The sequence below is a fragment of the Saccopteryx bilineata genome, chromosome 4 (assembly GCF_036850765.1).
Source record: "Saccopteryx bilineata isolate mSacBil1 chromosome 4, mSacBil1_pri_phased_curated, whole genome shotgun sequence".
Taxonomy (NCBI): domain Eukaryota; kingdom Metazoa; phylum Chordata; class Mammalia; order Chiroptera; family Emballonuridae; genus Saccopteryx; species Saccopteryx bilineata.
This window is the reverse complement of record NC_089493.1, coordinates 263,983,067-264,009,461: the sequence shown is the minus strand read 5'-3', so window position 1 is coordinate 264,009,461 and position 26,395 is coordinate 263,983,067. Positions and strand designations below refer to the sequence as shown.

Here is a 26,395-nt window from a genome sequence, read left to right as displayed (position 1 = left end):
TAGCGTGCGGAGGACCCGAGATCGATTCCCGGCCAGGGCACATAGGAGAAGCGCCCATTTGCTTCTCCACCCCTCCGCCGCGCCTTCCTCTCTGTCTCTCTCTTCCCCTCCCGCAGCCAAGGCTCCATTGGAGCAAAGATGGCCCGGGCGCTGGGGATGGCTCTGTGGCCTCTGCCCCAGGCGCTAGAGTGGCTCTGGTCGCAACATGGCGACACCCAGGAGGGTCGCAACATGGCGACGCCCAGGATGGGCAGAGCGTCGCCCCCTGGTGGGCGTGCCGGGTGGATCCCGGTCCGGCGCATGCGGGAGTCTGTCTGACTGTCTCTCCCTGTTTCCAGCTTCAGAAAAATGCAAAAAAAAAAAAAAAAAAAAAAAATTAGGTATTAAATCTAGGTTTGACATCATGGCTTTTTTTTTTTTTTTTTTAAGATTTATTGTAGAGAAAGAAAGAGAAAAGGGAGGAGGAGCAGGAAGCACCCACTCCCATATGTGCCTTAATGAGGCAAGCCCAGGGTTTTGAACCGGCGACCTCAGCTTTCCAGGTTGACACTTTATCCACTATACCACCACAGGTCAGGCCTTGATAACATGCCTTTTACACTGAGTGATGCTATTTGGGGCCTGTGGTTTTCTCTTTAACAAAGTAAAAAGAATTTGAAAGTCACTACCCACCCAGTCCCATCAGTGTATGCCAGAGGAGCCAGCAGCATTCCCCCTTTCCATGCTTTTTTGCTCCTCACTGTTAAGCTCCTCATTGCCCTTGACCCCACATGGCAGGCCTTCCACCTAGTGTACACTCAGATATTGCTTTACCTAAATCACAGTTAAAAGATTGGATCCTCTCTGCAAGTAATGGCAACAGCTTTTCTTTAAATTCCTAATAGTATCCCCTATTATTATCTACTACAGCCTCTGGGTGTATGGTTAACAGATCCAGTTTCTATCCTCTTGCACGGTAAAAGTAGCAAAGTTCTGCAAACTCTGGTAGTTCTGATTTTCATGCAGGCACTAAAAAGTCACATAGTCTCCAGGTTGCCAGATTTCTGGGAGGGTCCTATAGCTCATCTTAGGGTGGAGGGCAGGACGGGTAGGGTTAGAATGGTCCCTAAAATTACGTGATCAATGCCTGGTTCTCCACATCCTCTTTCAGCTATTTTCAGTCCCAGGGGCTAACCAACCAGACATAGCCTCAAACTTTATTTTTAAGCCTCAAACTTTCTTGAGGCAGCCTCCATGGAGGAGGGCACACACAGGGCACCCAGAAGACGAACGTGGGGACAGGAGTGGCATTATACGCGTATGCAGGCGGTGGGATTGACAGTGGGGCCTGTTCTAATGTGCTTGTTATTGATTCCACCCGTGAGCCCACTCGGAGGGGCGGAGGGGCGGGGTTCCATTCAGTCTCCGGGGGCGGGCTTAGCATCAGCTGCGTGAGGTGATTGGCTCAGCGTATGGGAGGGGGCCTACTTCCGCTGTGCACCGGAAGTGGCTCTTCGCCCCTGCCAGTGAGCCATGGAGTCGGTGGCACTGTAACGTCTGAAGTGTGGACTGCGGGGGTGGCGGCCATGGAGGCCGTGCTAAACGAGCTGGTGTCTGTGGACGACCTGCTGGTGAGGCCTGGCCCCGAGGGAAAGAGAGGGAAGATTCGGGCGGGCGGGTCCTGAGGAGAATCGGGTAGAGGCCAAACCCTTTTACCATCATCAGCTTGTCTAAGGAACCCGAACTACTGCTCCCGGCAGCCTTTGCATTGTCTGGCTTCTGCTCATAGGTTCCACTTTGCATGAGAGGCTAATGGGAGTTGTAGTTTCCTGAGCCATCAACCTCAGACTCAAGGCCTTGAGTCTGGCTTGGAAAGACTGATGGGTTGTGAGTGCATGCAACAGGAGATCAGAGTCCTAATTTGTTTTTTTGAGTGCTCCTTCAGTGGCAGGGTACTATAGCGACCATCATAAAGTTTCATATATTGTTCACTGTATCCAGCACGGTTATATAAGTGCATTGCAGTCGATTTCTCAGTCTTTGAGTTATAAGGAGTAGGCAGTGTTCATATAACCTTTTTGCAGATAAGAGAAAGTCCAGACCCGGCAAGGGGGGGCGCGTGGGATGGGGGAAGCAGACTCTGACGAGATACTGCGCGGGCCGTTGAGCAGTTCAGAGTGTTGATCAACATGTTTACTGTCCAGCCACTCGGGGTCAGCTGCTCTGAGAGCGGTGCCTGGATCCACCACCAGGTGGCATCTCCACTCGGTACCACTGGGGAACGGAGCGGAGTGGTGGACTGTCCCAAGGAGACAGCCGGCCGACAAGAAACAAAGCCTAAGTCCCAGAGATGGAGTTAGAGCCTATGCAACCGTGAGGGAAATGTAGCAGAGACTGGGGAAGATGGATTGTAACTGGAAAATGGACACCTGGGACCTGATAGAGAATAGTTTGCCCCCTTCGTTTCTAAATGACTCCTCTCCTTTCCTATGGCAGAAGTTTGAAAAGAAATTTCAGTCTGAGAAGGCAGCAGGCTCGGTGTCCAAGAGCACGCAGTTTGAGTATGCCTGGTGCTTGGTGCGAAGCAAGTACAACGATGACATCCGTAAAGGCATTGCACTGCTGGAGGGTGAGGTGCTAGGCTACCCGACTCTCCCCTTCCCAACTGCAGTCACTGTCTGCCCTTCTCTACTGCCATTGGTTACTCCCTCCATCTCAAGTGGTGGGATCATTTTGAACATGGGATTCTACAGTACAGTCAGTCACATCACAGCTGTTTTACAGTAAACTTACTGCAACAAAGGACTATATACATTAGCCTGGCTTCTCCTACTGTTCTTTGGGCTAATTGCCACTTCATCATTGTTTTGCCAGATGGGCCATGTCAATTTCCACAGGACTTTGGTGATCTAGTAGTCTAACCATAAAGAAAGTGACTTGTCTGAAATCCCACAGCTATTAATGGCTGAATTGGGACTAAAGATTCCTGTCTTGCGTGTCCCAGTCCTGTGCTCTTTGGCCACCAGCCTGTTGCTTATTCAGCAGCTGTTGTTGAAAACCTTTTATGTGGGTGGTATGGAAGAAGTACAGAAGACAGTTCTCCAAACCTGTGAGCACATGATGCTTTTTTCATTGAAATCCTATTTCCCTTTGTTTTCGGATGGGTCACCATCTGTCAAGGCCACAATGTTTGACTTTTAAATTTCTCTGAACTCCCTTTCTCTTGTTCAAGTAATTGTGTATAAGCAAACAATCAGCGTACTAGCAAAGAATGCCTATTATAAAACTTTGAAAATCAGACTCTTTCTTAATGCAAATAATCTCACCCTACATTTGTCTAATTTTCCAGTTCAGATTTTGCAGGTTTCCTCTACAGCAGGCTACAGCTGAAGAAATGGTCTCTAAGGGTTGCCAGTTTAGTTGAGACAGTACAGATACTTGGGAAGATTTGTAAACATCAACAAAACTACTTAGCATCAAGTTCTAGTGCACAGAGTATAACTGAACACATAGCCTTTGGGAAGTCACTGAAATAAGAGTTTGCTGGGGTTATTCAGGAAAGGTTAATTGAAGGTGAGTTTTTAGCTGACTTTTTAAAGGGGGATGGGGAGTACAAACTTTATTTTTAACACTTATTTGGGCAACTAGCAACTGTAGTTGAAACACAACAGATGTCAAAACTGAGTCAAGATGCTTCTTGGCTTTTCCAGTGCCTTGATTTCCTTTACGTTCACTTGGATAAACCAGGGTTGACAGTTGTACTGGTACCGGAGTGTTTGGGCGGTGGATTCAGAGCTCTGACTACAAAGCCAAGTGTGTCTGGAGCTGAAACAAAGGCTCAGGACAGTGACTTTCAATCCCAGTATTCTGTAGGGATTCAGAGAGTGTAAAGGTCTCTGGGGCACCAGTGCTAGGAAAGAGAGGTGGTTTTCACCCTTTCCTCCTCCTCTCCAGAGCTACTGCCCAAAGGAAGCAAAGAGGAACAGCGGGATTATGTCTTCTACCTGGCTGTGGGGAACTACCGGCTCAAGGTAAGGCAGAGAGCTTCCTCCCCACTCCATCCTGCTTGGATGGGGCCCAGCACCCTCTCCTTTCTCTCCCCCAGAATAGAGTCTGAAGAGGGAGGGAGGCAGAGGGTGGTATCCGGTACAGAGGTGCAAGGTGATAGCAGGTTAGGATGCTGAGGAAAGGTGAGAGAGGATCAGGGTGCCAAGGGTGTGGGGAAAGGTGACGTCAGGATTGGGGTGCAGCCCTGGGCCGTGGGTCGTTATCTCCCCTCGCTTATCACCCCCACACAGTTGGGGTTGTTTGTGGACTCTACTCCATTGGGTGGGGCCGGAGTGAGGGGGAGGGGGTGGAAGTAGAGGGAGGAGCCCCCAGGGCAAGCGAAGGGAAGGTCCCTCTGATGGACAGGAGGAGTGCTGGATACTGAGGGGTGTGTGTCTTTTCTCTTGAGTGTAGGAATATGAAAAGGCCTTAAAATATGTGCGAGGGCTGTTGCAGACAGAGCCCCAGAACAACCAGGCCAGGGAACTGGAACGGCTCATTGACAAGGCCATGAAGAAAGGTGAACGCCTTCCCCTCTGTCTTCCTCCACTCCCCACTCCCTGTCTCCTTGGCCCCTATGGTTCCCAGGTTCCTCTCAACTATTGGTTTAGACTTCTCCCCGCCCCCTACCCCCGCTCCATTCCTGGGCCCTCTGGTCTCTCTTTAAATAAACCCTCTCCCAGTTGTTCTTCCTCAAACCTCCAGAAGCCTTCTTTGTCCAGTGCTTGGAGTCGCTCAGCCCGTGACTCTGGGTGGAGAGGCACGTCTGTTGAGCAGCAGCAGGCATGAGGAAGATAGTAGCCAGGATCCTGGCAGGCTGGGCTCGACTCCTGAGAATCTCCCTTCTCTTCTCCCCAGATGGACTGGTGGGCATGGCTATTGTTGGAGGCATGGCCCTGGGTGTGGCAGGACTGGCTGGACTGATTGGACTTGCTGTATCCAAGTCCAAATCCTGAGCAAGACTGCAGCTCTGCCTTTGCCCAGGATACGTGCGAGCCCATGGAGGACGCTCAGAGGGGCCCATCCATCCTTCATGTTCCTTTCTTCTGCACCCCCTTTCTTCTGCACCCCATCACTGTCCTCTGGCCTCAACCCCCTCTTCCCTAAGACCGGTCCTCTAGCCCCAGATCATGTGCTTAAGGATGAGTGTAAATAAATTTGGGCTTTGGCTTGGGAACCTCTGTGTCTGTGTTGAGGAAGGAGCAGGTTCCCGTGGGCCCAGAAGTGGGGATAATGCATGGCCCCTTCGTGCTCTGTGTTCTGTTACCTCCGCACTGGTATGGGGTTCTCCTTCGTCTGCAGAGCTTCCCAGATCCCACCCCTTCCTCCCTCTCCCCCAAAGCCGTATGGCTTTTGCTCACCTCTAGGATCCAGGGAGTAAGCAGCGACTGGAGGTAGGAAGGGCAGAGCTGAAGGGACAGGCTTGAATTTATGTCCCTGTCTCCTCTGACCCACTCAGCTGCCTCTCAGCACGTGGAGTTTTCCACACCATGGGGCCCCCCCACTCAGTTTCCTCCAAAACCTCCGCCCTTCCCCTCCCTTTGTCTTCCTGCATCCTCCCCTTCCTCCTACCCTAGCCTTTTTAGGAGAGGGTGCGCTGCCGCTGGTGGGGGAAGGAAACGGACATTAGCATAGAGTTGGCAGGAGTCTTGGAAGAGGTTAGGAACCCAGGACACCCCAGTTGTAGCCTCCGAAGTGGGAGGTGGGGACCCAGTCCCCACCTAGCCTGCTTTGTCCCACACCCACCTTGTGCCAGGCTCAGCTTGGGCCTGTCTTGCTTCACTGCATACCTCTCATTCCGTAGCCAAGCCAGCCCAGCTGGGGGATTGGGGAGGAGGCCCCTGAGGGGAGCACAGAGGAGCTTGACACTGGAAGGAGGGTAATCGGGGTTTATGCGGCAGCTCATTGATGTACTGTGATTGCCTGGGCATAGGATCAGCCTCTTGGAGGCTAAGCCCGAGCCACACTTGCCCAAGCAGAACCAGGGCTGTCCTGCCGTGGCTCTGGAGCAGAAAACGAGACCGTCTCCACCAGGACAGGTGCTCAGTTTTGACTTGGGGTGGGAACCCAGAGATCTCTAATCCATCATAATTACTAGGACTGTGACAGTTCTGATAACAATGAGCTGCTTAGATTAGCTGTTTGATCACCCGGGCCTGATATTTATCCCCCTCTGGGACACTTGGCATCAAGGTCAAGCTTGTTGCTGAGGGTCAAAGATCGCCCCACCAAAGGGGGAAATTCAAGTTCAGGAAGTTGAGGTTTGGGGAAAGCAACCCCTAATGGCCTCACCCTGGGTCTGCGGCACTGAGATCCAGGACAGTCACCAAATATCGAGTAATTCACACATATGGGGAGCTTTGGTTTGTGGTCACAATTCTTACTACAACGTATGAGGAATAGTTTTAGTTTACGGATGCAGAAATGAACTCACAGGACTCAAACTTCATGGCTGTGTCACTTCAGTAAATGATGGGTTTGGTCTGAATCTAGGGTGGCTGAACTCCCCCACAGACCCCGTGTCCTTCCTGAAGACTCAATGCCCCAACCCCTAGGTCTGAGTTTTCTAAATTGTTCTCACCAACATCAAGACATAGTGACTCTGCTCCCTTGTTCTTTCCCAGTTAAAGGCTACAGTGGCCCTTTCGTGGTCACTCTGTCTCTGTCTTTTCTTGTCCACCTTATTCCAGTCTCTGGCCCCTGATGAAAGCTGAGTCAGAAACATGCTTCCCCTTGGCTCCCAGTGCCTCCCATGGGGGCCCCTCCTTGGCTGCATCCGTTAGTCACTCCCTGGTAAGTCCCCCCCACACACCCACCCTTGTGGGGCGGGGAACCCAGGGCAGCCTGGAGGCAGTGGACTTTTGGCCCGTTTTGTTTATTCCCTACATCTCGTCAACATCTGCCGCGGGCTCTTGGCTCATTCCTCTGACCTGCAGGGAAGCAGAAACCCAGAAAGAGGGAAGGAAGGCAGAAACCAGGAGACAGACCTGAGGCTGAGGCCGCAGTTGGTCTTCTGCCCTTCCCCTCTCTCACTTTTTTCACCCTGCCTTAACGCCCCGCCTTAGCCAAAGCCCCTCAAGGTTCCCTGGGGCTCAGCCCCTCTCCCGCTGGGGCCCCAGGTTCCCCTCAGGGCCTGCGTCCCACCATGTCAGTGGCTGTGGAGACCTTTGGCTTCTTCGTGGCAGCTGTGGGGCTGCTGATGCTGGGGGTGACCCTGCCACACAGCTACTGGCGAGTGTCCACTGTGCACGGGAACGTCATCACCACCAGCACCATCTTCGAGAACCTCTGGCACAGCTGCGCAACTGACTCCCTGGGAGTCTACAACTGCTGGGAGTTCCCGTCCATGCTGGCCCTCTCCGGTACCGGGCAGAGGGTGAAGGGAGCAGAGGGAGGCGGGAGGTTGGAGAGAGCTCCAGGGAGTTCGGGCGCTGCCTGTGGTCTGGTTTTGCGCACCATACATAAGGAGGCCTCACCAAGCTCGGATACTTGGGCTCATGCAGCAGGGAGTGCTGGGGTAGCCCCCTGTCTGGAACTGCAGTGGTGACCTGGTCGCACGTGGCCCCCTGCCTCCATGTGACAATGGTTACAAGCGAAGGCACCAGGGTTAGACTGCCGGGTCCAGTGTCTGCTGTGCCCTCGCTCTGTGCCTTGGGCAGGTGGTAAAACGAGCTTTGTGTGATCGATCTGTAAAATTAAGGTCATAGTAGCACCCATTCACGGATTAGTCATGGGGACTTTATGAAATAAAAGGTGCAAAATATTAACATGAGTTTAGCATCTAAATGCACTCAAACAATGTTTGCATTTTAGTATTGGTTGGGAGTACTGGAGTTTGTGTGGTGAAAAGGAGGCTCCATCTTGGATTCTTAGGAGTTGAGACGATCTCAGTAGTCTCATCAGGCTTCCACGGGGACACCACTGCCGTGGCGAATTCTAAAGGACTGTTTTAGAGTCCTGAGTGTCTGATGTAAGCAGGTGAGGGGATGTGCATGTGTGTTCAGGGTTCTGGGGCAGTGTATTTTTTGTTTTTGGCAAGCTGGTTTTTTAGCCCAGAAAGATTCTCCCTGGTGGCTCCAGCATCGTCCCCCTTCCTACTCACCCTATGAGTAGCCGCCACATTATTCTCAAGGGGAGTCTCCCGTCAGTCAGTCCCTTGCCAGAGACCAGGAGGGGCTGCCCAGGGATCCTCTGTGGCGCTGCTCCCACACCCTCACTAGGTCCTCCTGGAGCCGCCTCACTCTCCTAGGTCCCCTTCTGCAGGTGCTGGAGGTAGGGAAGGAACAGAGGCCAACACTGAGTTTAGAGCAGGTTCCAGGAAAAAACGGTCTGAACAGATAGGGGTCCAGGTGGGTCTCTTGGTCCCCACTATTCCCAGCATTTCCTGAGGCATTTGCAGAGGCTTTGTGCTTTCATCCCTCTCTAGGACTTATAAGACAAGAGCTCCCCCCCCAAAAAAAAAAAAAATCCCTATACAAGCTAAGTACAAATTGGGCCAGAAAGCCAGAATGCTGAGTGGCCAGAAGGGGCATTGGCGGCAGCCAGCTCAGCAGCCCTGGCCATCCCCGCCTCCCTCACCCAACCACACTGTGAGGAAGGGCTTTGCTGCGAGCCTGCCCACTTGGAACTGCTACTCCTGGCCTAGGAGAGGGCCATGAGTGAGCAAGAAGGATCAGGGGGCTAGAGCGGGCTTGAGGGAAGGGCAGGGTGCAGCTGCCCGGTGTTGAAGGGCATCTTGGTTCCAGGGGTGCTGGGTACTTCACATTCACCATTTAAGGCTGTTGACAACACCTCTGCTGTTGGGGGCATTAGTAACCTTGGAAGTCCAGCGCTGGCTGACTTCCAAGGCCTGTTCTGGTCCTGAGAGGGGTCCTGACTGTCATTTAGTCACCTCCCAGCTGTGCACCCCCAACCTCCAGCCATTCAGCCTAGGTTCTCACAGGCCCTTCGATAGCCTGCCCTTTGTTTCCCGGAGCTGGTCTGCCCCAGGTGGGGACAGGTAGATGGATGAGTAGATGGACGGGTGGGGATAGGATATGGGGAAGGGGAAGAGGGTGGGCACTCCAAGAGGAATGGCTGGGAGTGAGAAAGTGCTCCCAGAGAACTTTGTCCCTCCTGCCTACCCCCCAGCTTCAAGCCACCAAACATCCTCTTGGCAGGGACCCAGCCTTTCCCCTTCAGCACCAGTGGCACTGCCCCACCTGAGAAAGGGGTGCAAGGTCCTTGGGTGCTTGGCAACTATCAAAGAGGAGGGGGAAGGGGGAGCAGGAGGGAGCCAGCCTTTTCATTCAGCTCTGAGAAAGGGGAAATCGAGGCACTGAAAGCACATGTGCAAAACTGACTTGGATTGGTCCTGGGCCCATGTATCCCACCTCCCAGATCAGAAACTGCCCTAGACCCCTGGTCGGCAAACTGGAGCTCGCGCGCCACATGCGGCTCTTTGGCCCCTTGAGTGTGGCTCTTCCACAAAATACCACGTGCGGGTGTTACCTCGATAAGGAATGTACCTACCTGTATAGTTTAAGTTTAAAAAATTTGGCTCTCAAAAGAAGTTTCAATCGTTGTACTTATTTGGCTCTGTTGACTAGTGAGTTTGCCGACCATTGCTTAGGCCACCACTGCCCCCTACCAGTTACTCCAGGAAGAAGCTCAGGTCAGGATGTGTGGCACAGTGCTAGGCGCTAGGTGGGACCTGAAGCAAGGCAGGTGTGGGGAAGGGACTGGGGTGCCCAGGTGCGGTTTCTACAGTACACAGCAGAGCATGGTGGTGATCTGACAGAGCGGTGGTTCTCAACTAGGCGATTTTGCCTCCCAGGGTCATATGACTACACATTTTGATTGTTCTTCTTGGGGAGATTACTAGTGACATCTAGTGGTGGAGGCCAAGGATGCTGCTAAACATCCTACAATGCACAGGGTGCCCCCCCCCCCAACAAAAAGCATTATCCCACCAAAGTGTTAGTAGTGCTGAGGAGAAGCTCTATAAAGGAGGTATAAGCGCAATGCAACGGCGCAGGTGCATAGCAGGAGAGGCCGAGACTTCTTGGGACTGAGTAGGATGGATGGGCCCAAAGGGAAAGAAGATACTTGGGGGGGGGGGGTGGCATTTGAGGGCTTCTAGGGACTAAGGCCTGAGCAGGGACTATAAGGGGGTAGCTGTCATCGAGGGGAAAGGAGATGGAGGGGTAAGGAGCTAGCTTGAGGACTCACGGCTGTAACCATCTTTCCAGGGTACATCCAGGCCTGCCGGGCCCTCATGATCACTGCCATCCTTCTGGGCTTTCTGGGCCTCTTACTGGGCGTGGTGGGTCTGCGCTGCACCAACATTGGGGGAATGGTGCTCTCCAGGAAAACCAAGCTGGCAGCCACTGCAGGGGCTCTACACATACTGGCTGGTAATTGAGGGAAGGTGATGGGTGGGCCCTCAACAACAGACCTGGAGTTCTCTGTCTTCTCCAGCTCCCACTCCTGGTGTTTGTCTCACCTTCCCCTTTGCATTGACCTGCCCTCCCAAGCTAAGCTCTTCCCTCTCTCCCTGCTCACCACAGCTTCACCCATACTCACCAAATCCCTTGGCTGCAGATCACTCCATTAGCAATGTTTCTTGAGCCCTCACAGGAGCAGGTATGAGCGAGGTGTGGAAGGGATTCCAAAAGTGAGAGTGAGGCTCTGCCCTCCCGAGTGTACAGCCTGGCTGGGAAGATCAGAGTCAGGGTGTTTGTACACACACACACTGCACAGAAACAATATTGTATGACTGGCCATTCCTTATCAGTTTGTAAAACATACCTACACACATCACCTCATTAGCCTGTGAGGTAGGGAGGGTGTCATCCTGTTCTCAGATGTAGAAATAAGCTCTGAAAGGTCAGGCGAATTACTGGAGGACAAGCCCCGGTGCCTGGCAAGGCTGGTCCTGTAGTCCAGGGACCTCACTGGCTTCAGGCCTTCACTGAGTGACAAAGGTGTGGAAGGCCAAAGGACAGGGGTGTCAGGACATACAGGGCTGGTAGAAGACTGCTTAGGGCAGCTGGGCTCTTGAGGGTGGATGGGGCACAGTCCAAGTGAGGAAGCTGATCAAGGTGCTAGAGGGCAGGGATAAACAAGGCAGCCCAGGGCTACAGAGGGGACAGGACTGGCCGAGGAGAGGAGGACGAGAGACTAGACAAGGAAGGTGGGCGGGGTTGGGTCCTGGGTGCTGGCTAGATGGAGTTTACAGACCCTAGGAAACAGAAGGGTCATGAGCTGAGGAAGGAGAAAAAAGGGAGGGAAAGAAATTTGCTCTTGAATTTGATGCCCTACATCCTACTCTATGGGCTGCTCCTGCCTGCGCCCCCCCTCCCCCCCCTGTTCCCCAGGGACCTAGGACTCCAGTGCGGTTCTCTCCCTGACCCAGGTTGCTGCGGGATGGTGGCCATCACCTGGTACGCCTCCAACATCACCCGTGACTTCTTTGACCCCTTGTATCCCGGAACCAAGTGAGTGTGGGTGCCCCACCCTCAGGGGCAGTGCTGGAGCTTGGCCCTGTTCCTGAGCAAGCACTGTTCCGGTGGTTTTTGTTTCCAGGTATGAGCTGGGCCCTGCGCTCTACCTGGGTTGGAGCGCCTCTCTGCTGGCTATTCTGGGTGGTGTCTGCCTCTGCTCCAACTGCTGCTGTGCTCCCGAAGAGGATGCCACAGCCAGGTAGGGTGGGTGAGCTGTACAGGGTGGGGGGCAGCGAGGGCTGCACCTCCTTCTGACCCAGACTCCTTCCTCGCCAGCACCAGGCTCCCCTACAAGGCCTCCAGAGTGCGGTCCGCTGGTCTCCCTGCGCGTCTGCCCCCTTCAGCCTCAGATGAAGGCGACAGCAGCTTCGGCAAATATGGGAAAAACGCTTATGTATAGGAGGCCTGGCCTGTGGACCCTATTTCCTTCCCACTGCCCCCAGCACAGAGGGCTCCCTCGAACCATGGACAACAGACGTGTGGGTCTGCTTGCTGTTACCACCTCAGGGGCAAGACAGGCCATCAGGGGCAAGCTAGGCCACGGGCTCTCCCTTGGACCTGGAAGCCACACCCATTTCAGGCCCTGCCTCTTCGGTCGGAGCTCCGCCCTGGTCACGCTTCCCTCCTCTGGCCAAGAATCCGCTTCCTGAGGACTCCTGAGACTAGATCCGACCCCTCTTTATCTTCTGAGTCTGGGGTCTGGACAGTTAGGCGGGCCGGGGCGTGTACCTGAGTGTTTGCATTCTTTATAAATACATGCATAATAAATTTTTATTGTGAACTGTTCAGGGGCTGAGGGTGTCATGAAGCAGCTAGCCAAGCAAGAGGTGGCTGGGGCAGCACCCACAGTCATCTCAGTTGTCGGACACCAGACTGTCACCTGTCCCCCTCTCCATCACCTTTGGACTGTCTTATCCAGCAAAACAGAGGCAGGGTTGCAGGTGATTTCAAGAGTGTGGCACATAATTACTGATAGTCATCAAGGAGCAGATTAGGAAGATCCAGCTCTAGGAAACTGGCCAGCCTGAGGTAACAAGTCACTCATTTTACTCCTGCCCTTTCTTCACAGCTGTACAAGGATACAGATGGTCTAGAGCAGTTTCTTTACCTGGGCCTGGGAGTGGGTATCAGAAATTGACCAGCCCTTTGAAATTGTGTCAGATCAAGGGTCTGGTGTAGATATGATTTTCTTATTCAGTAGCTTCCAGAAAAGGCTCTGAAGGTGTGTTCACAAAGGCTTGTGCATCAGTGGCATGTGTATTACTTCAGGTGTCCAGCTCAGACACAGCACTGGGCCATGGGCAGGCTTGGCAAAGGGTACTGAGCAGACCTGGTATCCACTTAAGAAAATTAGGCTATAAGAAGGAAGACTGGCATCGAGTGGAAGGAGGTAATAGGACCTTATCCTGTTACCTTCCCCTGCAGCACTGACTGCAGTGACCAGTCACTTGCCGGTGGCCTGGGTTCTGACCTCAGCCCCTTCCCCTTGCACTTTCATCCCATCTGCTCACCTGCACTCTCTCCTGGGAATGTAACAATACACTCACATCTGCATTTTAACCGGGCCCCCTCTCTGGAGCTACAGAAGTACCTGCACCCCATTTTCACAGTCTGGGCAAATCCGTTACTTTCCCCACAGCCACAGTTCCTGTCATTATCACCGTCACCGCCAACCTCTCAGTCGCACAGATCGGCAACCTCCATCATCTCTGGCTTCTCCCTCCTCTTCCCTCCTCCACCCCTTTCCTCAGCTGCCAGATCCTGGGAGTTCTCCTTCCCGTGTTTTCACACCCACCTACTTCTCTCCAGCCACTGCCTGGGGCTGGCTCAGGCCCTCATCCTCCGTTGCCCAGCCCTGTCACAGGGTTGCCCTACTTGAGCTTCTTGTCTGTATTCCTTTCCTGGAGCACCATTTATTGTCCTGCCCTGGCAGCTCTCCAGTGGGTCAGGTATTTGAAAAAAAGACAGTTAAGACCTTGACACACCGCCTAGCCCTTGCCCATCTTTCTATCCCCACTTCCTATTTCTCTGTACACCCACGCTCTCCCAGCAAGCGGGACTGCTGCACTGGCCCAGGACACACATTCGCATCAGGGCCTCCCACTGGGCTCCACCCAGAAATGCTGGTGCATTTTGAGCTATTCCCCTATATAAAAGCTTCAGTGGCCACAAAGTGCAAAAAATCTCTATATCCTACCCCCTTCATACCCTGCTTTTGGACAGTTTGGGATGTCCCATGGCCAAATCAGTCCCTGCCTAAGTCCAAAGCCTCTGTGGAAGGGACTGCACAGTGCACAGGCACTGGGAAGTGTGTTGCATGGGAGCCCTTAGCTAACAATCTACTTTGGCAAGTGCCTGGCCACCTGACTTGCTTTGTTAAAAAGCCAACAGTAGGTTTCTCTCTTTGGATGAGATACACATCTTAAAAAGTCTTACAATTTTGAAAGGCCATGAAAACACCACAGGGATGTCTGTGGTCTTCACCATAGTGAAGGACAGAAGCCAACATTGATGCTGCCACTCAGGTACCTCCCACCCAGATTCTCTCCGCCCCGCCCACAGCTTCTGCCTCCTTTCTCAGGCTCCATCCTGCCTTTTCTCATCATCTCCCCCTTTCAGGGAAACTGGCCAGGTCTCAACATTTGAACATTTAAATATGTGCCTTATGATCACCAGATTAAGTGTTGATTTCTTTGTTAATCAGTCATGGTCAAATGGCTCTAAAAGGCTATTGACATATCCTTTTCTAGAAGTTAGAGCACTAAGACATGACCCCTACCCTCAAAAAACTCACAAGCTAGGCCCTGGCTGGTTGGCTCAGTGGTAGAGCGTCGGCCTGGCGTGCAGAAGTCCTGGGTTCGATTCCCGGCCAGGGCACACAGGAGAGGTGCCCAACTGCTTCTCCACCCCTCTCCCTCTCCTTCCTCTCTGTCTCTCTTCCCCTCCTGCAGCCGAGGCTCCATTGGAGCAAAGATGGCCCGGGTGCTGGGGATGGCTCCTTGACCTCTGCCCAGGCACTGGAGTGGCTCTAGTTGCAACAGAGCGACATCCCGGAAGGGCAGAGCATCACCCCCTGGTGGGCAGAGCGTAGCCCCTGGTGGGCGTGCCAGGTGGATCCCAGTCGGGCGCATGCGGGAGTCTGTCTGACTGTCTCTCCCCGTTTCCAGCTTCAGAGAAATAAAAAAAAAAAAAAAAAAAACCTCACAAGCTAGGCCTGACCAGTGGTGGCACAGTGGATAGAGCATTGACCTGGGACACTGAGGATCCAGGTTTGAAACCTGAGGTGACCAGCTTGAGCGCAGGCTCACCAGTTCGAGCGTGGGATCATCAACATGATTCAATGGTCACTGGCTTGAGCGTAAGGTACCTCCAACCCTTGGCTTGAGCCCAAGGTCACTGGCTTGAGCAAGGGGTCACTGGCTCAGCTGGAGCCCCTCCCCCCAGGTCAAAGTGTTTGAGAAGCAAACAATGAACAACTAAAAGTGACTCAACAGCCTGACCAGGAGGTGGCGCAGTGGATAGAGCGTCGGACTGGGATGCGGAAGGACCCAGGTTCGAGACCCCGGGGTTGCCAGCTTGAGCGTGGGCTCATCTGGCTTGGGCAAAAAGCTCATTAGCATGGACCCAAGGCCACTGGCTTGAGCGGGGGGGGGGGGGGGGGGGGGGGGGGGGGTGTTACTCAGTCTGCTGAAGGCCCGTGGTGTGGTCATGGCACATATGAGAAAGCAATCAATGAACAACTAAGGTGTCGCAACGAAAAACTGACGATCGATGCTTCTCATCTCTCTCTGTTCCTGTCTGTCTGTCCCTATCTATCCCTCTGACTCTCTCTCTGTCCCTGTAAAAAAAAAAAAAAAAAAAAAAAGTGACTCAACTGTGAGTTGATGCTTCTCATTTCTCTCCCTTCTTATCTCTCTCTTGCTAGGAAAGAAAAGATCACAAGCCAGGAGTAAAGAAATGTACCAATAAATAGCTAATTACCATAAAATGTGCAAGATGCTAAGGCTATTCCAACGAATCCTCTGGTTTTTGAGGGAACTGGCTAAAAAAACACAACAAACTGCTTAGGTCTTGGGCAATGAGGTCAACTGCTGTCATTTACTAAGTACTTTCCAGATGCCAGACACTAGGCTAGGTACACTGCCTCATTTAATTCCCACAATAGCTAGGAGGTGGCTGTACAGACTCAGAGAGGTAAAGTGATCTATCCAAGCTACACAATTAGCAGTGGGGACCAAGATTTGTCCAAGACTGAAGACACATTTGGCCTGCTTCCTAGAATTCCTGGCTCTCTAAACAAATGCACGTCAATTCTGTGCTCACTGAGGTCTTTAGCTGTGAGCCCCTCCAAGTCTCTAGCCTTCCAGATCCTTGCATTAACCTATTCTGCTCCTGTGTACCCCGGAAGGGCCTGTGGTGCCCCACCACACAACGCTGGCTCTAACCTCTAGAAACTTTTGGCATAGTGTAGATCTCCCAAAGGCCTGGGGGTCTCCCAAGGAGGGACCAAGTTTCCACTACTACACAGAAAACTGGCGAAATTTTTCAAGGCTTCTCTTGAGGAGCTATGGGTTTAAATGGAGGTCTGGAGATCCTTCCTAGAGAATGTCAGTGGAGACAATCAGCATCAGAGCAAGGGGAGGGCCCTAGGGTCCACTCTGTCCCATCAGGTCAGGTGGGGAAGGCTGAGGGTGTCACTGAGTAGACAAACTGATACCGAGCAAATCTGTGTGGTTTTTTTTATAACAACAAAATATGAAAGAAAGTCTGTAAATTTAGGAAATAAGCTAGAGACTGCTGACTTGGTAGAAATCTGACAAGAATTCCAGTGCAGGTGGATCACAGCGAAGTACAGGTGCTGTTTTTCTGCAAGGAAATTGTCTTTTCTTCTATTTTTTTTTAAAAAACTTTTCCATTGATTTGAGAGAGAGACAGAAGTATCAACTCATTGTTTCACTTAGTTCTCTTCAGGTGTGCACTCATTGATTGCTTCTTGTATGTGCCCTGACTGAGGGTTGAAGTCACGATCTCTGGTGCTCCAGGTTGATGCTTTATTCACTGAGCCACCCAGCCAGGGCCTTCTAGTTTCTTTCCTGAGTATACTTCTTGGTGGAGAGAGAAGAAGGAAGGCTGGAACCTAGTTTCCCTTCCTAAGAAAGACAGTAAATCTAGGCCAGGAATTAGCAGGCAGCACGCTGGATTCCTGATGTCCCAGTTACTACTACAATATATAACAAGCCATCCCAAGACTCAATGGCGTAAACCTTCTATTATACACACAGATTCTGTAGGTCAGGAATTCTGACAGGGCACAGCAGAGATGGCTTGTGTCTGCTCCATTGTGTTGAGGACACAGCTCTAAGACTCAAATGTCTGAGGCTGACTTGGTGCCTTGGGGCTGAAATCATTGGGAAGCACCTTCACTCCTATGACGGAAGCCGAGGCTGGACTGGCTTGAAGGCTTGGTCTACTGGACCTGTCACCAGCAGCAGCTGCATGTGGCCTCTCCATGTAGCACAAGCTTTCTCAGAGAACAGTGGCCTCAGACAGTTGGATTTCCTAAACGGTGGCTGAGGGCTCCAAAAGGAAGTGTCCTCAGAACAAGGCAGAAGCTGCACTGCCTTTAACCACCTAGCCTCGACTGTCACAAGGTTTCACTTCTGCCACTCTGCTGGTTCAAGAAGTTATAAGCCTACCCAGATGCCAGAGGAAGGGGAAAAAGACTCCACCTTCAATGGAAGAACAGTCAAAAATTTACAGCATCTTTTAAAGCCACCACACTTAGGACTGTCTGTAAACCCTGTTCTCACCACCATTCAACACAAAGCAGGCACCAACACCACTTACCCAACTGCAAGTCTCTAGAGAAAGAGCAAACAGTTCCTCAGGAAGACACCAGGTACATCTGGGCCAGCCCCAAGAAAGTCCCTCAAAATGGGGAGAAGAGTCTAAGAAGGTGCCTAACACTGACTTTGCTGGATATCATTAGTATCTTATTGAGGTCATACTTTTAATACTTTCTAAACACCTGGTGGCTAGGTTCCAATAGGGCACTGGGCGACTAGGACTGCAACTCCAAGGAGTTGAGGTGCTTACAGCTCACAACCCACTTAGAAGAGGTGTGGGTGTAAGCTCTAGTACCACACAAGGGTTATAGCATCCAGGGCCACCAAGAACAGGAGCCTCTATACCATGAATTCCTCCCTGCCTCTACGAAACTTCTGGGTGTTCTCTGCTAATATTTTCACATACCACAGCCTCTGATAACAAGAGCTTCCCCAGGACAACTGTTCCCTCATACTGACTATTCCTGGGACCTTGCTGTATTCAAGACACTCAGAGAGGCCTGACCAGGCAGTGGCATAATGGATAGAGCATTGGCCTGGGACACTGAGGACCCAGGTTTGAAACCCCTACATTGCTGGCTTGAGCACAGGCTCATCCAGCTTGAGTGTGGGCTCACCAGCTTGAGTGTGGGGTCGCCAGCTTGAGTGTGGGCTCACCAGCTTGAGTGCGGGGTCGCCAGCTTGAGCATGGGATCATAGACATGACCCATGGTCGCTGGCTTGAGCCCATGATTGCTTCCTTGAGCAAGGGGTCACTAGCTCAGCTGGAGCCCTCCAGTCAAGGCACATGTGAGAAAAAATCAATGAGTGACTAAAGTGCCACAACTATGATTTGATGCTTCTCATCTCTCTCCTTTCCTGCCTGTCTGTCCCTCTCTTTCTCTAAAAAAAAGAAAGAAAGAAAAAGAAAAAACAAAAGACAGAGGAACTAGAGAAACAAAAAGCCAAAACAAATGAACTAAATCAGTAACAAAACAAGTGACAAAAGAAGCAGTCAAGAAATGCAAAGACATGGGAGTAGTAGGAGAATAGGACAAAATCCTTCACGGTCAGAAACCTAGAGGGAGAGACAGTGGGAAGCACAGGAGGAAAAGACAGAAGTGAGGAGGAGAAATAGATGCCTCAAAACACCATCTGGACCAAAAGGCAGGCGCCACCTCACACGAGACCTTTTATTATGATAGACCCTGAGGGCTGGCCCACTTCCCTCCTGCATCCCCGGGAGTAAGACTGGTCTCCCCTAGAGGATAAGATGTGAGATTTGTTGGGTGAGCAAACAGCTCCTCTCTTGGTCCAGGGGAGCAACCTTCCTTTGTGAGGTCCTCTCCAAGGCCAGGGCGATGCACGGAGGTCCGTCCTCTCCAGTGACGCCCAGGTTTACACAGTCCACTTCAGGCACCTGCAGCAGAGGAAGCCCAGGATGAGGAGAGGGTCTGGGAGGCTGTGGGGTGGAGGAGGAGGAAGACAGGGTGGACCCGGGGACATGCTACGCTAACCTGGTCTCCTGGTGCGTGCCCAGACAGCGCACAGTGCAGTACCGGGCGCCACAGCTGACACAGGTGTATGGGGAGGGGAAGCCGCACACAGCACAGAAGGGGCGCTGGGGCCGAGACGGGGGTCCTGCACAAGCCGTCAGGTAGTTGGGGCCCTCAGCCACACTCAGGTTCTACAGATACAAGGGGACAGGCTCCATAACGCCTCCGCCCACCCACATAGCAAACACTCACTGGGGACAGGCATCTCAGTGGGCCAGCCCTTCCTTGTGGCTTCCTCCCCGCCAGCTCCTCTCTTACCTGCTCCTCCAGTAAAGCCTGAAAGTTTTTTCGGAAACGAAGTTTAAAATGATCACCTCGAGTTTTCTTCTTTTTCTTTCCTAGAGGTCAAGGGCAATGAGTTACTTGGCACATGCCAAGAAAAACCCCATCCTTCTCCGCCCCACCATTCCCAATGCCATCGTGGCCATTCCCTGCTACATACTCACCTGGGCTCTAATGGACCTCTGTCTACCATCCCTTTCCCTTCTCCCACCTTCTCTAATTCCAGCCTTCCTTCATCTCGACACTCCCGAAATCTAAGACTCTATATCAGAGCTCGAAAGGGATCTCAGAGCGCACCTGCTCTATCTTCTTTATTCTGTATACACAAGAGGAAAGTTAGGCACAGAATGGGGAGAGTGACTAGCTCAAAGTCACAGGAGCTAGTCCCTGGCAGGGTCACAGGAGCTCCTGGGTCATCTGCCCCCAGCCTGATGGCCTTCCACAGCCCTAACTCAGGCAGACTCTTTCCCCTTCCTTCAGCCTTGTCTTCCCAGCCCCACCCTCCTCACCAGTGTCTGCATCATCATCAAACTGAGGCAGTCTCTTGCCGAGCTGGGGGAGTCCTGCGTGGGGGTCATCCTGGAAGTTGTCATTCTCCAAAGCCTCAAGCTGCCTGTTGATGCGGCGCTGCCGGGCAGCCCTGTCCAGCACCCGCCGCTGTCCAGGGTCCTGGGAGCGAACTAGACGGCGCAGAGCCATAGAGTTATGGTAGGCACAGAGAACATAGAAGCTGGGGTGACCATGGCTTTGGGAAGTGTGTGGATGATGTCCATGGGGTGTGGAGCCACATCTCTCTGATCTCATCCTAGTCACCAAGCCCTCGGCCCCTATATCTTCTACCAAAACAGTAGCTCCCCCTTATCTGCCATCAACTGTGATCTGAAAACATTAAGTGGAAATTGAAATAAACAATTCATAAGTTTTAAATTGTGTACTGGTGTGAGTAGGTGTGGGTATAGGTAGCTCTAATACCACACAAGAGTTACAACATCCAGGGCCACGAAGAAATTTTCATCACAGGAGCCTGTGATGAAATCTTGTGCCAAACCGCTCCATTCTACCCGGGATGCAAATCATCCCTCTGTCCAAGTGTCCAGGCTGTATCTATTACCTGCCTGTTAACCACTACGTAGCCATCTCAGTTATCATATCAACTGTCAGGGTATTGCAGTGCTTTTGTTCATGTAACCCTTATTTTACTTAATAATGGCTCCAAAGCACAAGAGTGGTGATGCCAAAGATATGTCACAGAGAAGCTGTAAAGTAAATGTACATATAGAAAAAAACATAGTATGTAGAGGGTTTGGTACTGTCCATGATTTCAGGCTCCACTGGGGGTCTCTGAGCTTTCCCCCTGTAGATAGAGGGGGACTGTATATCAGTCCCTCTGGTTTGTTTCCTTCCCAGCTAACTAAGGCTGCTACTTCAGTCACTCATGCTGTTTTCTATCCCTTCAGCCCTAGCCTCTCCTCCCAATCCCAGACCCAACGAATGAAACGTCTCCGGGAGACCTCTCACTGCTGGCAGGGATCACACAACCATGCTGACAGAGACCACTGTACACACGTACACACAGGGCTTCCAGGCTCCACTGGGACCTTAATGCACTTGGCCTTCATGCTCAGCAATCTCATTTCCTACCTCAAAGAAAATGGGCCACTGACACGTAGAGACACTCATCTTTCAGCCCACCCTCAATTATAATTGCATGGGCACCCAGCCCCCCCGCCCCACCAAGTCCCACTGCTTAACCCCCAGCCCCCCCCGCCCCACCAAGTCCCACTGCTTAACCCCCAGCCCCCCCGCCCCACCAAGTCCCACTGCTTAACCCCCAGCCCCCCCCGCCCCACCAAGTCCCACTGCTTAACCCCCAGCCCCCCCCGCCCCACCAAGTCCCACTGCTTAACCCCCAGCCCCCCCCGCCCCACCAAGTCCCACTGCTTAACCCCCAGCCCCCCCCACCCCACCAAGTCCCACTGCTTAACCCCCAGCCCCCCCGCCCCACCAAGTCCCACTGCTTAACCCCCCCCCCCACCCACAAGCTGCTTAACCCCCAGCCCCCCCCACCCCACCAAGTCCCACTGCTTAACCCCCAGCCCCCCCCGCCCCACCAAGTCCCACTGCTTAACCCCCAGCGCCCGCGCCCCACCAAGTCCCACTGCTTAACCCCCAGCGCCCGCGCCCCACCAAGTCCCACTGCTTAACCCCCAGCCCCCCCCGCCCCACCAAGTCCCACTGCTTAACCCCCAGCCCCCCCGCCCCACCAAGTCCCACTGCTTAACCCCCAGCGCCCCCCCACCCCACCAAGTCCCACTGCTTAACCCCCAGCGCCCGCGCCCCACCAAGTCCCACTGCTTAACCCCCAGCGCCCCCCCACCCCACCAAGTCCCACTGCTTAACCCCCAGCCCCCCCGCCCCACCAAGTCCCACTGCTTAACCCCCAGCCCCCCCCGCCCCACCAAGTCCCACTGCTTAACCCCTAGCCCCCCCCACCCCACCAAGTCCCACTGCTTAACCCCCAGCCCCCCCGCCCCACCAAGTCCCACTGCTTAACCCCCAGCCCCCCCGCCCCACCAAGTCCCACTGCATAACCCCCAGCCCCCCCCGCCCCACCAAGTCCCACTGCTTAACCCCCAGCCCCCCCGCCCCACCAAGTCCCACTGCTTAACCCTCAGCCCCCCCCACCCCACCAAGTCCCACTGCTTAACCCCCAGCCCCCCCGCCCCACCAAGTCCCACTGCTTAACCCCCAGCACCCCCGCCCCACCAAGTCCCACTGCTTAAACCCCAGCCCCCCCGCCCCACCAAGTCCCACTGCTTAACCCCCAGCCCCCCCGCCCCACCAAGTCCCACTGCTTAACCCCCAGCCCCCCCGCCCCACCAAGTCCCACTGCTTAACCCCCAGCCCCCCCGCCCCACCAAGTCCCACTGCTTAACCCCCAGCCCCCCCCCACCCCACCAAGTCCCACTGCTTAACCCCCAGCCCCCCCGCCCCACCAAGTCCCACTGCTTAACCCCCAGCCCCCCCGCCCCACCAAGTCCCACTGCTTAACCCCCAGCCCCCCCCCGCCCCACCAAGTCCCACTGCTTAATCCCCAGCCCCCCCGCCCCACCAAGTCCCACTGCTTAACCCCCAGCCCCCCCGCCCCACCAAGCTTAACCCAACCCTTCACCTCCAGCTGAGTCCTCCCCTCCCTCTTGCATCTTCAATCTCTCCTCCTCAACTGGCACTTTCCCTTCAATGGAAAAACCTACAAAACTCTCATGTTTGTAGGTTTCACAGCTACTCTTCTTGACAGAGTGGTTCACGTGATGTTTCACTTCTTCATTTCCTGTCCGTCCCTCAACCCCAAGCAACCAACTGGTTTTTCATGGGAACCACTCACACTCAGGACACTGTGACCTCCTCAAGCCAAGTCCAGGGTTCATTTTACTTGCGTCCTCTACACTCTGAGACTGTGTTGACCATCTCCCTCAGGTTGAAAGTGTCCCTTCACCTGCTTCTTTGACATGACTCCAGGTTTCCCTTCCCCAGCTCTATGCTTCCGCTTCCAACCTCTGCCTCCAAGGAGATGGTTGTCCCTGTTCTCTTTCTCAGTCTCTAAACTCCTCCTGAGATTTCTTTTTTTTTTTTTTTCTCTTCTCTCTCATTTTTCTGAAGCTGGAAACGGGGAGGCAGTCAGACAGACTCCCGCATGCACCTGACTGGGATCCACCCGGCATGCCCACCGCGGGCGATGCTTTGCCCCTCTGGGGCGTCGCTCTGTTGCATCCAGAGCCATTCTAGCGCCTGAGGCAGAGGCCACAGAGCCATCCCCAGCTCCCGGGCCATCTTTGCTCCAATGGAGCCTCGCTGCGGGAGGGGAAGAGAGAGACAGAGAGGAAGGAGAGGGGGAGGGGTGGAGAAGCAAATAGGCGCCTCTCCTGTGTGCCCTGGCTGGGAATCGAACCCGGGACTCCTGCACGCCAGGCTGACACTCTACCGCTGAGCCAACTGGCCAGGGCCCCTCCTGAGATTTCTAATCCAAACACAGGGCTCTCTCACCCATAAGCAAATGACTCCAAAAGGGATTCTCTCAATCCAGAACATTCTTTTGAGCTCCAAAACTGACTATTCAGCAGAAATTACCCGCTAACCTCATTGACACTGCAACTCAAAATTAAAAATCCTCCCACCCAAGTATGCTTCTCTTACTGTACACTGTAAGTGAATGGAACCATCTACATAGACATCCAAACCAGAAACCTAGGAGTTATTTTCATCCTCTCTTCATTATCATATCAGCTGTTCACCAGGTTCTGATAATTCTACACAAAATATCTCTTTATTCATTAAATGAATATTTATTGAGTGCCTGTAACCACAATAATAACATCAGTATCAGTGGCTAACACTTACTGGGTTAAATAAAGCACTATACTGAGTCAGGCACTATACTAAGCTCTGCATAAATGGAAAGCTTTCATCTTTACAACAACCCTATTGGACAGGTATCATTATCATCTCCAGCTTATTACTGAAGTCTGCATAGCTAGTAAGTGGCTGGGTCAAAATCCAAACCCCAAAATGCCCAATGACAAAACACATGTTCTTTATCACTGCACTATATTGCCTCCCTTCTAAGTGTCAGATTGTGCCCTAGTTCTTAGAATACAAACAGGGCCACCCCTGGCTGGTTGGCTCAGTGGTAGAGCGTCAGCCTGGCGTGCAGGAGTCCTGGGTTTGATTCCCAGCCAGGGCACACAGGAGAAGCGCCTATCTGCTTCTCCACCCCTCCCCCTCTCCTTCCTCTCTGTCTCTCTCTTCCCATCCTGCAGCCAAGGCTCCATTGGAGCAAAGTTGGCCTGGGTGCTGAGGATGGCTCCATGGCCTCTGCCTCAGGCGCTAGAATGGCCCTGGTTGCAACAGAGCAATGCCCCAGATGGGCAGAGCATCACACCCTGGTGGGCATGCCGGGTGGATCCCAGTCGGGCGCATGCGGGAGTCTGTCTGACTGCCTCCCCGTTTCCAACTTCAGAAAAATACAAAAAAGAATACAAACTGTGCCTATAGTCTGTTGGGGAATACAAATGATAAACAAGAACGGTAAAGCATAGTACTGCTAGTATAGGGAAGTACAAAGCACTTTTACGTGAAACACCTAGCCTGGCTTTAGGGTAATCAGGGAGATTTTCCAATGGAAAGTAAGTCCAGACTGAGGCCTGACTGATGACTAGAAGTTAATCTGGTTGCGGTAGAGGGAGGTGTCGCAGGCCTTGGTTACCAGCATGAAAGAAGGTCGGATGGGAGACTGTGGTGCCTTGAATGAAATAAACGAAATTCTGTATGGCTGGTATATAAAGTGTGTGTATGTAGGAGGGGAGAGGGTATGAAGTCAGGCAAACCATTAAGAATCTTTCTTTTAACTATATACAAGAATTTGGATTTGGAGATTTTTTGGTGAGGGTGATATAAATCCAGTGAGTGGTTTTAAGAAAGGGGTGACATGACTGGATTTATTACAAGTCAATCTGGAGGTGTTCTGACCCTCATTTATTTTTATCTGGACTATTCAATGACTTCCTAACTGGCCTTTCAGCCTCTAGACCTGTGCTATACAATATAAACTCCTATATAAAGCATATATAAATATAAATACAATATAAAGTAGCCACTGGTCACATGTGGTTATTTAAATTTAACTGTAGATTAAGAGGAAATAAAATTTTAAATTCAGTTCCTGGATTGCACTAGCCACATTTCAATTGCTCAATAGCCACATGTAGCTAATGGCTGACATGTCAAACAGTGCTGATTAAGAACATTCCCACCCTGGCCAGGTAGCTCATTTAGTTAGATCATTGTCCTTACATGCCAAAGTTATAGGTTCTATCCCTGGTCAGGGTATATACAAGAATCAATCAATGAATGCATAAATTGGTGGAACAACAAATCGATATCCTTCTCTCCCTCAAAAATAATTTTTTTAAAAAAGAACATCCCCATCATCCCAGAAAGTTCTACTGGACAGTGCTGCTCTAGTCCCTCCAGTACCAAAGCCAGAACTGCCTATCTAAAAGATCAATCTGTCTCGGTCACTCCTCCTGGCTTAAAACCCCTGATGGCTCTCCACTGCCTCAGAATTCAAATTCTTCCGCAGTGTATATACCGTAATACCTTTCAAGTGTGCCTTTCCGTAGCCCTCCAGCCTCTTTTACTATCCCTCCCCCAAGCTCCGAACAGTGAACTTGGCTTCCTAAGCGACTTGCTTTTTTTCTTTCTTTCTCTGACGTTTATTTATAGATTTTAGTGAGAGAGGAAGGGAGACACACAGGGACATCGATCTGTTCCTGTGCGTGCTCTGACTGGAGATCCAAGCCGCAACCTCTGTTTCCGGACGATGCTCTAGCCAACTGAGCCATCCAGCCAGGGCGCTACTTGCTTTTTTCTTGCTTTCTTTCCTTTGCAAATGCGGTTCCCGCGGCTAGGAATGAGTCCCCGCGCAGCAGTACCTTGGGAAACCTAACTCAAGTTTCAAGACTCAAGCGGTCTCTTCTCCTCCAAGCCTTCAGGGTCTCCATCGTTTACAGAAGCTGGATTGGGTGCCACGCCTCCATGCGCCCAGGCACTGTGCATCCCTCTGCCACAGCACTTATGAAATGCAATGGTGGGTCTGCCTATCCGTCCCCCTCCAAAAAAGCCAGTTCTAGGAAGATAAAGATCTTTTTTACTGTTCTCCATCCCCAGCGCCTGGCATCAGGCGGCATTGAAGCAGGCATCAATAAAACGTGAATGGTATGGGGGCTGCCCTGATGCCAGGACTCGAAGGCCGAGGAAAAGATTTGAGACTAATAATTGGGTGAGGAAGTCTTAGGCTAGGTTCGGATTTGAGAGGAGGAAGGGAGCTAACCCCCGGGACTCACATACCCGAAGTTTTCTTTTCCACCATTTCCAAACATACAGCTGACGGAAGAGCCTATTGCGCACGCGTGCAAAACCCTCCGTTTTGGTAAGAGTATCATCACTTCCGGTGGCGTGTGCTTCTGCGCGTGCGCCAAGTAATTGACTTGCTTTAATTACGTGATATTCCCTTGGAAACAAGCAAGCTTTCTACCATATTATATAGGGGCAAAAGTATTTCCGGCGTCAGTGTAGTTTTGTGTTCTGTGGGACCCCTGAAATGTGTCGTTTTAAAGATGTGGTGCCAGTGTTATTTCGAGAAACATCATTTCCTTTGGTCTTT

General features: G+C 52.4%; 3 protein-coding genes across 3 annotated transcripts; 2 read left to right on the top strand and 1 right to left on the bottom strand.

The window, feature by feature from the left end:
- The first annotated feature begins 1,475 nt into the window (after positions 1 to 1,475).
- On the top strand, positions 1,476 to 5,203 carry FIS1 (fission, mitochondrial 1). The gene is made up of 5 exons (XM_066274459.1): positions 1,476 to 1,610; positions 2,476 to 2,608; positions 3,934 to 4,010; positions 4,441 to 4,546; positions 4,885 to 5,203. Exons 1-5 carry the CDS (start codon positions 1,566 to 1,568, stop codon positions 4,980 to 4,982), a joined length of 459 nt encoding a protein of 152 aa, XP_066130556.1. The 5' UTR covers positions 1,476 to 1,565; the 3' UTR covers positions 4,983 to 5,203.
- Positions 5,204 to 6,861: 1,658 nt separating this feature from the next.
- CLDN15 (claudin 15) lies at positions 6,862 to 12,296 on the top strand. Its single transcript, XM_066274458.1, has 5 exons — positions 6,862 to 7,388; positions 10,257 to 10,421; positions 11,423 to 11,504; positions 11,593 to 11,709; positions 11,787 to 12,296. The coding sequence occupies exons 1-5, from the start codon at positions 7,172 to 7,174 to the stop codon at positions 11,908 to 11,910; spliced, it is 705 nt and encodes a 234-aa protein (XP_066130555.1). The 5' UTR covers positions 6,862 to 7,171; the 3' UTR covers positions 11,911 to 12,296.
- A 6,213-nt stretch (positions 12,297 to 18,509) lies between these two features.
- ZNHIT1 (zinc finger HIT-type containing 1) lies at positions 18,510 to 26,239 on the bottom strand. The gene is made up of 5 exons (XM_066274455.1): positions 26,080 to 26,239; positions 19,683 to 19,853; positions 19,150 to 19,229; positions 18,853 to 19,022; positions 18,510 to 18,755 (listed from the first exon to the last, which is right to left on the bottom strand). The coding sequence occupies exons 1-5, from the start codon at positions 26,099 to 26,101 to the stop codon at positions 18,734 to 18,736; spliced, it is 465 nt and encodes a 154-aa protein (XP_066130552.1). The 5' UTR covers positions 26,102 to 26,239; the 3' UTR covers positions 18,510 to 18,733.
- Positions 26,240 to 26,395: the final 156 nt, after the last annotated feature.